The 12,143-nt window shown below is 26.6% G+C and overlaps 2 protein-coding genes across 3 annotated transcripts in view; one reads left to right on the top strand and one right to left on the bottom strand.

Moving 5' to 3' along the window:
• LOC108693917 (protein henna) overlaps positions 1–5,720 on the top strand; it is a 6,395-nt gene extending 675 nt beyond the window's left edge. The window contains exons 2-9 of one of the 2 annotated variants that reach the window (XM_018203119.1): positions 1,628–1,712; positions 2,047–2,178; positions 2,255–2,409; positions 3,389–3,571; positions 3,867–4,063; positions 4,516–4,778; positions 5,045–5,274; positions 5,558–5,720. In XM_018203119.1, coding sequence (XP_018058608.1) covers positions 1,689–1,712; positions 2,047–2,178; positions 2,255–2,409; positions 3,389–3,571; positions 3,867–4,063; positions 4,516–4,778; positions 5,045–5,274; positions 5,558–5,720 — 1,347 coding nt within the window. In that variant the 5' untranslated portion in view covers positions 1,628–1,688. The remainder of the gene's footprint in view (positions 1–1,627; positions 1,713–2,046; positions 2,179–2,254; positions 2,410–3,388; positions 3,572–3,866; positions 4,064–4,515; positions 4,779–5,044; positions 5,275–5,557) is intronic. The other variant, XM_018203118.1, reaches the window with a different exon arrangement.
• A 2,001-nt stretch (positions 5,721–7,721) lies between these two features.
• Positions 7,722–11,915, bottom strand: LOC108693916 (circadian locomoter output cycles protein kaput). The gene is made up of 11 exons (XM_018203117.1): positions 11,871–11,915; positions 11,644–11,792; positions 11,373–11,464; positions 11,031–11,235; positions 10,861–10,956; positions 10,427–10,505; positions 10,115–10,353; positions 9,819–10,054; positions 9,033–9,449; positions 8,475–8,645; positions 7,722–8,228 (listed from the first exon to the last, which is right to left on the bottom strand). Exons 1-11 carry the CDS (start codon positions 11,906–11,908, stop codon positions 7,722–7,724), a joined length of 2,229 nt encoding a protein of 742 aa, XP_018058606.1. The 5' UTR covers positions 11,909–11,915.
• Between the last annotated feature and the right edge of the window lie 228 nt (positions 11,916–12,143).

The following is a 12,143-nucleotide window of genomic DNA, read 5'->3' as shown; positions in this document are numbered from 1 at the left end:
TAATATAAATTTATAGAGAAATAATATGAACTTATAAAGATATTTATAATATCGTGCGGTTTAAAATTTATAATTTAAAAATTTTGTGATTTGATATTATTAATGAATGCAGAGAATCTACTATTTTTATTATATATCAAAACAATGCTATATTTTTAAATAGTATACTACGTTGCTTCTAATTGTAAATTAATATAAAATTAATACAATTTTAATAAAAATTTTAATAAAACTTCACTAAAATATTTTTTAAATAACGTTTTCTAAAATAAATCAAATACTTTTGACATTGAGATTTCATTATATAAATTAGCTGATCATATAAATTAGTCAACTATAATTATATTAAGAATTATATGTAATGTTTATTGCTTTGTGTATACTTTTAAACAGACAAAATTTTAAAGAGCAATTTAATTTTGATTCATACAATATCATCACATTGATCGATGTTTAACACATAAAATATGATGAAATAAAGTTAATTGTTGCGTGTTGGATTTTTTGAGAATCATATTATTAATCAAACAACGGAACTCTCAGTGTTGCGTACTTTTAAATAAAATTGTATTTTATAATAATGATAAGATTATCGAGAATTTCTTATATAGACTTTCTTAATATAATAATTATTATTTTCTTATATACATAATTTATAAATACAATAACAATATAACGATAAACGAGCAAATAAAAGTCGATTTTTTAAGAATGTAAAATATTTACAATACGTATAAATATTATTAATTAGAGTTAAATACATACATAATAGAATCTAAAAATATCATTACATGTTTTAGTTTTGATACTGAGCCATCTTCAGATATTATCCTTCTCTCGCTTTACATTAGTTATCATCATCAAAGAGATAAAAAACATGATGTAATGTATTCTAATTTATGTAGCGATCTTGATGATTGTTACATGGAAAATGTCTGATACTCACAAAGATGGTTAGATGATCGATGTTACGGAATTTCATGTGTTCATCATAATCGCAGTTATTGTTTCTTATGAACACTTTGTCAAAATCATTATTTAAAAATGTATAAAATATAACGACAAAAATCAGTTAGATAGTGATGATAAATATACTTTACAGTCCGTATAAGAAATTAATTTTATGCAAAGAACGAATCCTCCAGAGATATTATTTTGACGTTCGATATGGCAGACCGTCATTATTTATAAATGTCAGTGAAGTAATAAATTTTTTTCATTCCAAGCAAATTACACAGAGAACTCAGCCTTGACTTTCAAACTGTTCTCCATAATCAAAATGATGTAAAACCTTTCCCAGATTACAATATATGGAATTTTTATGGTTTTTTTTTCATAACAAAAAACTTAATCTACAAAATGAGTTCTTGTTGTTGTTATTATAGTACGTATACGTGTCATATCTTTTTTTTTTACGTATGTCATATCATTTGCGAATATATGATATTTATACATTTTTTATACGTATATAAAAAACTATTATGCAAAAATTTTCACATTTATCGGGATTGCCATGCTTCAGATTTTAGAACAGGAGGGGGAGTTCTTGCTATAACCATGGTAAATATATATATATATGAAAAGATCGTTTAATCATAGTTTTAATTCGTCTGCCGTTATGTTACAGTTTATTATAGCGACACGTGAATATTATTCGAATTTAAAAACCGCCATTATTTAATCAGAAAATGATAATTGTAATGGTACCAATGGTATGTGTTTTTTAGTAAAAAAATTGTTAATTTTAAATCTACGTACACTTTTATATATTCAAAAGTATACGGAAAACTTTTTTTATTATGTCTATTTCCATGAAAATATTTATTAAATAAAGTATTAGCTATAAATGTTACAATATAACTTTTTAAAAATAATAATTACAATTTTTATCAAAACATTTGATAAAAATTGTAATTATGAAATCATGAAATATCAAGAAATATTAAAACGTTGACTTTTATGAATAGAGATATTAAAATATTCTTATAAAAGAAAGATTTATTTCGAAAGTTTTATTTAACGCATTCTAATTAATCTTGAATATAGTGTCAGCCAAAACTAATCTATGGCGGAAATTATATCAAGGAAGACAGAAATTCGGCCTTCACTTGCTTAATTTTTTCTCCAAAAGAAGAAGATGAAGTTGGATCACTGGGAAAATATCTTCAGCTTTTCGTCGTAAGTGAAATTTCATTGAACAAAGGATGTAGGAATTTAAAGAACACATATGAGTTAAGGGTACACATTATTTTAGAAACACAAAGTGAATCTATTGCATATTGAGTCCAGAAGTTCTCTTCGACAACCAAACAACTATGAATTTATGGTAGACTGTGCACCGGGTGGTAATATAGCTTCCGTAATTGAAGCTTTACAAGATCAATGTAGCTATTTTTCGATAATCTCTAGGTAAGTGATTTTAACATTTATATTTAAAAATTAATTGTAATATATACTTTTCAATTTTTCTATTATAATGATTTTGTTATAAACAGCAACGTTATCAAATTACTTTTTAATAATTCCGCTTTATTTATTAATTTTTATTATTAATGTTATAACAATTTATATTATTTGACAATTTTGGTTAAATTAATCTTAAAATTTTTTTTTATCTCATTATCTCATATTCTTAAATTTGTTTTTTTTTATAGTTAAACTGCTATCCATTTACTTGAAATATATTTCAACAATAAACAGGCAATAACTTCAGAATGTTATTTCAAGTTAGAAACAATTTTATTCTTATTAGAATAAAAAGTATTCATAAGTAAATAGCCAATACTTTTAACATTTATATTATAATATTATTTAATAAAATAATTTTATTAAAAATATTTCAGATAAATGTTATTGCCTTTAAATATAAATTAGAAAAATAATTAACTTTATACAAATTGAGAATTATAAAATTACATTGATCTGTTTTAAATTCTCACATTAATATTATTAGGCTAAGAACTTGATAAGTAAAACATATTTATCATTCATCATTTTTTCTTCATTTATTAATTACTAATATATTTAATTACTAATATATTTTGTTATAATATACGAAACTTTATAACAAAAGTTTATTTGGCTCTTATAGGCATTTCTTTTAACTCTCATGATTGTATAACAAAAGATTTCAATCGTCTCTATCATCTTCTTTCATAATCAATTCATATTTATGTGTTTTATTTCATCAAGATCAATATCGTACATATTTAAATTATTCAATATTTATGTAAACAATAAAATTGTGTATTACGTACTTAATATCCCAGCAAACAGAACAACAAGTTACGATAATGTTAAAATGATGTCAAAATGACGTCATTTTGATGTTATCATGACTTGTTGTTCTACTTGGGAAAATTAAAAATAAATTGTTACTTCTTTTTAGTGATCACAAAGATAATATGAATACTGTACCATGGTTCCCAAGGAGAATACGCGACCTTGATAAGTTTGCTAATCAAATTTTGTCTTACGGTGCCGAACTTGACAGCGATCATCCTGGTTTTACGGATCCTGTATATAGAAAAAGAAGAAAATTTTTCGCAGACATTGCTTATCATTACAAACAGTAAGTTCCAAAAAACACACAAAACAACTGTCAACAAAAAATCAAAATAACATCAAAGTGACTTTACTTTGATGCTTAAAGTCAATAAACAGTCAAATTTTGTAACCGAAAATCATCACTTTGACATCAAAGTACATTATTTTAATTTTTTTTTAACTTAGTATATTCTTTGGGATAGAGTGAATATACATCATATTGTAAAAATATGTATATATTATTAAACTAGAATTATTAGATTTTATTAACTTAATTAAAAGACAAAAATATTGTATGCAATATATGTACCATATTTTAGCGGACAACCTATTCCAAAAGTGGAATACACGCCCGAAGAAATAGCTACGTGGGGCGTAATCTTCAAAAACTTGACTAAGCTTTATCCAAAAAATGCATGCAGAGAACATAATCATGTTTTTCCGCTACTCATCGAAAACTGTGGTTATCGTGAAGACAACATACCCCAATTGGAAGATATATCCAACTTTTTGAAAGGTAACATCTCATTAATATTTTTAAATGTATGCAGCTGTGGGAAAGAAAGTTTTATAGTTATTTTAACCCTGAACATCTTTGCGATATATCATATCCAACTTTTCGAATGCTTTTCCTATTGCTTCTTTAAATTAAAAATACGTACATTTAATATCGTTTCTTAATATTTGACATTTCGATTGAAAAAAACATATTTACAATATGTTCATTTTTATGAAAATTATAAAAAATCGAATTAGGTTGAGTATGCTATATATCAATGTATTATTTTCACAGTAAGACATTTAAAAATTTTTTAATTATATCAATGCCGGATAGCATAAATTCTATTTGGTTCCAAGAATCAATTTTTCTTTTTTTTTATCTATATCACAGAAAAGACAAATTGTTAACTAGCGCAATTCAATTATTGATATACTTTTATTTTTGTAATCGGTTTTCTATTTCTTCAGATTCTACCGGCTTTACACTTCGCCCAGTGGCAGGACTATTATCCTCACGTGATTTTCTGGCTGGATTAGCCTTCAGAGTGTTTCATAGCACGCAATATATACGACATAGCAGTAAACCACTTTACACGCCAGAACCGGATGTGTGTCATGAGATTTTGGGTCATGTACCACTCTTAGCTGATCCATCTTTCGCACAATTTTCACAAGTTATTGGTTTAGCGTCTCTTGGTGCTCCGGATGAATATATAGAGAAACTTGCAACGGTATTAAAACATCTTAAATTTAAAATTTGTAATATTTTGTAGCCATAGAACTATAAAATATATACATAGTCGATTATGTTATAAAGATTTATAATAATTCAAAGACAGAAAAAACTGTAACTATACTATTGTAAATTCGACTTTCAATAATATTAGAGTTTATTAATAATAGAAAAATAAATAAAAAAAATAAAAAAATAATATCAAAAGTTACTTAAAAAATAAATAGTGTTAAATTTATTTAAAATATAATTTTATTTTTATAGTGTTTCTGGTTTACGGTAGAATACGGAATATGTCGACAAAATGGAGAATTAAAGGCATATGGTGCTGGTTTACTCTCATCTTTTGGCGAATTGGAATATTGTTTAAGCGGCAAGCCAGAGCTTCGACCTTTTGATCCACCGAAGACTTCATTACAAAAATATCCGATAACAGAATATCAACCAATATATTTTGTTGCCGAAGACTTCGATGATGCCAAGCAAAAGATGATGTAAGTATAAGAACAATAAGCAAATGTCGCAGATTCATTCTTATCTATCTCGCCCCAGGTCACACTCATTTTCTTCCTATTCTATAGCGCGCAATATTGACAATACAAAGATATAACGCATTTTGTACAAGATACGCGCTTATTTACGCTTAATGTATTACATCCTTATTTGTTCGCAGTTTTCATGTAAATCTACAATTTATGTATTATATTAATAGTTCCAACTGAACACAAAAAGAATCGTTAATATTAAATAAAAGAATAATAAATTTTTCAATTTTAGAAAATTTGCTCAAAATATACCGAGGAAATTCGGAGTGAGATATGATGCTTATACGCAGAGTATCAGCATTATCGACAGTAAACAACAAGTGGAAGCTCTTGTAAATAACGTAAATCAAGAAGTACAAATTTTAACGGACGCGTTAAAAAAACTACATCATTAATTTTATCTTGTTATTTTTATATATGTCTTAAAATAATAAGTATCACAATTTATGTATAAAATACTTATATAAAAGGATCATTTTTTTAAAGAAAGAACTTAAAACACTTTTAAATTTCAATATATTAAATAAATATTGTACATATACATCTTTATAATTTTTGTTGAATGTAATAAATGTATATTAGTTATGACAAAGTAAAAGAAAAAAATTATACCATTTGGAACGATAAAATCTTGTAGAGACACTTCTTAAATTCTTAAAAAGTAAATTATTTAATATACATTTATTTCAAATGTTATTATGTGATACGAAATTGTCAATTATGCGATATTGTCAACTATATGATACGAAACTGTTGATTATGTTATACGAAATTATCAACGTTGCCAAAATTATTTATATCAATCAATATTAATTTTCTATTTCATATTCTACACAAGCGTTTGAAGAATATTGTCATCACATCAATATGGACGCAATATGGAATCGTAATTTGATCAATTTTACTATGTTTTTTGTTCTATAATGTACACTAACAGTATTTATATTGAGTAACAATTAAAAAATGTTACAGCAATCTAAGATACATCTATATTATAATACATCAGATATGTATGAAAATGATAATATTATACATGTACATACCACAAAATATATATTATTTTTATCGCCATTAATATTCAAATACATGAATACACACACACGCACGCACACACGCACACGCACACGCACGCATGCACGCACGCACGCACGCACGCACGCACACACATCCTGTTTCGGAAAACATGGAGATTGGTCCCTTCTCCGTTGACATTTACTAGAAAAATAAATTCAATAAATATACCTACACAAGCGTGATGATTCCTTTCAATTGTAACTATCTCATTTATTATAAAAGTTTACAATTGTTTAAAACAATCAAATTATTCTCAAAAGATTATCAAAATTTTATATAAAAATTTTACATTAAATATAATATAATATAATAAATATATATTTTTACTTTCTTAGTAATGTTCTTCTTAATAATATCCAATAAATGCATAAATTCTTTCATTATATATTCAATATTATTGTTACATATTATTGAGAATATTTGTTATTTGTAATTTTATCACTATACACATACATTTAACTCAATATCTTTTAAATATTTAATTACTTAACTTAATTTTTCTAAAATAAATCTGTAATTGTAAGAAAATCTCTTGTTTTGTATAAAAATATAAATTACATTCTCAGAAAAAACAGGTAAAACAAAACACATATTATGTGTGCAGATAGAAAATATTAGTATCATTATAATTTGGAAAAAAAATTATTAGACTTTAAATAAAAAAATTTTATTCTAAGTGAAATTTAAGTTAATGTTCCTTATCAAAACTTAATTTTTTGCAAAATCATTTTATAATGAATATAATTAATTTTTATAATTTCTGATTTTATGTAAAATACATATTTGCACAATAATTATACTTTGCTTTATATTGTTGCCTCATATTTTAATTTCTTGAAAATAGAATTAATAAATAGTTCATTATATTTATATATAAAACTCTCTATGGACCATAGCACAAGAAAATAAAGATACAATTATAAACAAATATACAATGGTAGAGTGAGAAATAGCCAATATATAAAAACACTATTGCACTAAAATATCAAAATTTTGTCACAGTTTACGTAATATTTGGCTGCTGCTATTATACAATGAGCTTACTATAACTTTTTACAATTAGAATTTTTTTGTACACATGCAACGTACAACATTTTTTAAAAAAATTGCATTTCTCCAGAAGAAAAAAGAAAAAAAGGATAAAAAAAATATATATTTTTATATTTTTTTTACATTAAATATTATCTACTGTTTTCTTTGTATAGTACATGCAATAAATAAACAAAACAGACTTTTTAAAAAAACTTTGTAGAGTTCTAAATTTAAAAAGAAGAAAGTTTTGGTTCATCAGTTAAAATATCAAAAATAAAAGAAAGATTTTTTTAATTTTGCGATGATCTCTGTTGTTGATTTGAAGATGCCTCCATATTACTGTAAATCATCTCAGCCTGTTGTAGACAGATCTGAAAAGGCACGAGACCGAGATTGGAATTGCTACCTTCCTGTTGCGATGGCCCCTGTTGTTGTTGTTGTTGTTGTTGTTGTTGTTGTTGTTGTTGTTGTTGCTGCTGCTGCTGCTGCTGCTGCTGCTGCTGCTGGTGCTGCTGCTGTTGCTGCTGCTGCTGCTGTTGCAATTGCGAATGTTGCTGTTGCTGTTGGGTTTGAATTATAGCGCCCACATTGCCATGCGTCGAGCCTGATGACGGATTCACTTGTAAAGAATGCGAAAATAATTCCGTAGGCACTATAGGCACTGGCACGGTGATTGGTATAGGAAGCACATTCACGCCTTGTACGCTGTTGGATGTGGGTAACTGCACGTTAGTATTATTGGTATTACACCGATTTGCTTGTTGACACGGATTTGATGGATTATACGGTATACCAGCCTGAAATATAAATCACAAAGGGCTTTTTAAGCAGATAACTAAGTGAATAACTCTAATTTTAATGTTCAACAAATAAAAAGTTTAGAAAGTAAAATATTATATATAAAAAGCATACAAATAAATAGATGGAATAAAAATATCAAATAAAAATAATCAGTTATCTAAAAATTAAAGAGAGAGAAAGAGAGAAAGTAAAACGTATAATTTCTTATTTAATATATAAATATATTTAAAAGATATACAAACATTCAATAATGGCGTGAGAATTCCATATCGAGCGATAAACAATTGTTCTGAAACCCTTCTTAATTCTTCCTGCTGATGAACAATTAATTGCTGTAACTCTTCATGCTTCCGTTGCAATTCATTCTGTATTTGATTTTGCGCAGAAGTCATTACTATACCTTGTTGCAACATCTGAAAATATCGAGAATACAGTAAAATAAAAATTCATAAATATAATTAAACTGTTTATAATATAAACTGAGTATAATATAAAAGTATTATAAATATTATAGATTAAATTTTATATAATTAAATTTAAATGCTTTATAAAATTTATTACGTTTTATAACAAATTTTAAAAGAATGCATGTATACGCAAGATTAAGAAAGTCCCAATTTATTCCCAATTTATTGAAAATTACTCAAAATATGATTGTGTAATAAAATTTGTATTGTGTTAAAAATTGTATGCGATTGGAACAGAAAATTGTTCATACATTTTATATAATTGTGTAAACAATAAAATAAATGCAAACATGCAATTGACATTAAAATAATACAAATTATTTATTTCTTTACCTCATGAGTAGGTACAGTTGACAGAATTGGAGCAGCAGGCGTTGCAAATTCGGTTGTAATTACCGATTGCAAATTAATCGTTGCGTATTGCGTGGGATCCATAAAATTAATACATGACTGATTAACATCAAGTTGATGTTGTGGCTGTTGCTGTAACTGCTGCTGTTGTTGTGCTTGTTGCTGTTGCCTATTGTCCGAAGCTATTGGCTTTGACACAATAGAACTGCTTGCAGAAGCTGCGTTCGATCTCGATCCATGTGTTATTTGCGAGTGTGGTGAACTTCGTAATGAGACAGATATTGAGGACGTATTGGAACCATCACCGCGATGTCGGAGATTAGAAGCGACTGTCATTGATTTCGATGTTCTCGATGATTTGGTTGACCATTGTGTTAACGGTGATTGACAAGATGTCACCTATGTATTATGCGTAAATATATAAATCAAAGATATACCTATAACATAAATATCTATAACATATACACACAAATACAATAAAGTTTAAATGAGAAAAATTTCTGTTTGAAAATGAACAAATCAATATCTGACTATATTAATCAAAATTCTAATTAAGATAATGAGATTTAATTATGATAAATATAATTTTTTATATGATCAGAATCTACTGGTTTGTTTGTTTTTAACTAAAACTTTTTCTCAGTATAAAAATATGTTCTGTTCTTTTATTCCTTGCATTTATACACATGCATTTATTTTATCTTGTATTATTAATCGCAATATCGTAATAATTATGAAATGCTATAATCGCGTCATCTGTCATCTTACTTGTTTTACGGGCAATAAAATATCTTGATTTTGCGTTTTATCATAATCCCTCAATTCTGCACGCAATTTCTTCATTACATCGACATAACTGATCACGTAATGCGTGCATACGATAAATTCAGGTTTTGAGTTCCACTGATTATAGGTAATATAGAATCTAGTCTGCAACCAAATCCATTGCTGACCTTTCGTAAGGAATCTATAGTAACAAGATGTTCCTTCACCTTTCTGCATCACTAAAAGGTAACATGATTAATAATCAACTGCATGATCGATTATATTTTTTTAATACTTACGTGATTCATGGCACGTAACTACATTGTCTAAATCATCTACGTGATAATAATCGTAACCAGAAGTGCCTAAAACTTCAAAAGGCAGATATCCAATAATGGGCGGAGCTCTGTGATCCAAAAATAGAAATTTCCATTCGAGACTATGGCGAGATGTGAATTCTGACTTCGTACTATCCGTCACGGATAATTCTCGGATAAGTTGAGGAGTTTGCAAACGTCCCGTACCCACGAAAACTAATCTGCAAAATTAAACGTAAATATATTGCTACGCGATTTTATTTTTATACTCATGTATACGATCGGTGATAATACTTGTTATCTGGTCCGCTAGTATTACTACTAAGTTTCTGATTTGGCAATAGATTGTCAACATCGCTATCCATAGCAGAACCTGTAACAACATAATATTCTTTAATAAAACTCAATTTTAAACTTTCCAGAACTAACGGTAGTCTATTGGACCCTCTCAATTATATCTTTTATGTTACATTTGCAAATTTAAAATATTATTATTAAAATAAACTTAGTATTTATTCTTTTTTATATGTATAATAATTATAAGTTTTATCATTTGAGATTAATGTCTTTTAGTCAATATAAATTAAATGGATCAAACCCAACATGTAATTGTGTTACAAATTTTAACATTAGCTCCGAAGTGTTAAATATAAGGTAATTTGATAAAGCCAGATTTTATCACATAAAATTACTTAATAAATTAAAAATTTTTAAGATATTTTACTTACGAAAATATCCGATAAACTGTACAAGTTCGTAGATAGATTCTTCCCGAAAATCGAGTCCGCCCCTTTTGATATGACAAGTAAAAGAAGTTTGATCCTCTGTCAATACAGAAAATTGTATTTAATAAAAATCACATAAATTTCCTAATTTCTAATAACTATAAAAACCTTACCTTTTTTTATACTACGTCTGTCTCGTGTGCTTCCGGGATTCAATAAAACATTGTATAAATGTGGTTGATCTTCTTGATATGTTATATCGTAAATGGACGTGTTTTCTAATTCATTTGGAAGATACCCAAGCAAAGACGTAACACTTTCAGAGACATAATAAATATGTCCGTTTGAAGAGAAAACCATTATAAATCCATCTAATGCCTACATTTATATAAATGTATATTAGTAAATTAGTTAGTTCCTAGGAAATAGTTCCTAAGTAGTAAATATTTTAATAAATATTATAATATTGCAGAATTCATCTTAGTCTAGTTTTATAATTTTGTACATAATTTTACTTCTAAAATAAGATGAGTAAATTCTTCGTTAGAGAGAAAAGATGGTTTCCAGTCTTCTTGAATCTCATGGACTCTCGATCTAACTGCTATCTCTGAAAATAAGCAACTATATATTTAATTCTAAAAAATGATATTTAAAAGTTTATCAAATAATTTAAAAACAAAAGTAATTCGTTTACTAGAATTTACTAACTCTTAACAATTTTAATTAAAAATATTTGAAAAGATATTTTGGTTTCAAATAGAGTATTGTAAAGAATATTACGCATACCATTGTGGTTCTTTAAAAATAGAATTGTTGACTTCAACACCGTAGATTTATCCATTTTCCGCGCATTTGCACTAACCATACTACCGAGTTCGTTTACAAGCATGTTAAATTGATCCCTGCGTTTCTTTTCGCTGAGATTACGCGATTTTCTGAAAATATTTATATGTTTAATATTTATTATAACAAACATATAATAAATTGCGTAAGAATTTTTAGCATGTTGTTACCGTTTTGTATCGTCTTTATCATCAATATCATCATCCATGATGTTACTGAAGGCAAACCGTATTCTTTAATTTAATATAGCAAAATTTCTTGAAGAAATAAAATTATGCAACGTTTTACTTCTTATACTGGGAGTACTACTGTTTCTGTAAAGAAGGAAGAGTGATATTAAAATGTATTATTTTTATATGTTACTGTTACTTGAATTTTTATTTGAGTTTCGTTAATTGATTTTAAATAGCATAATACATTTCGTATAAACGTAAAAAAATTTC

Source organism: Atta colombica, unplaced genomic scaffold (assembly GCF_001594045.1).
Source record: "Atta colombica isolate Treedump-2 unplaced genomic scaffold, Acol1.0 scaffold111, whole genome shotgun sequence".
Classification (NCBI taxonomy): Eukaryota; Metazoa; Arthropoda; class Insecta; order Hymenoptera; family Formicidae; genus Atta; species Atta colombica.
This window is presented reverse-complemented; position numbering and strand designations above follow the sequence as displayed.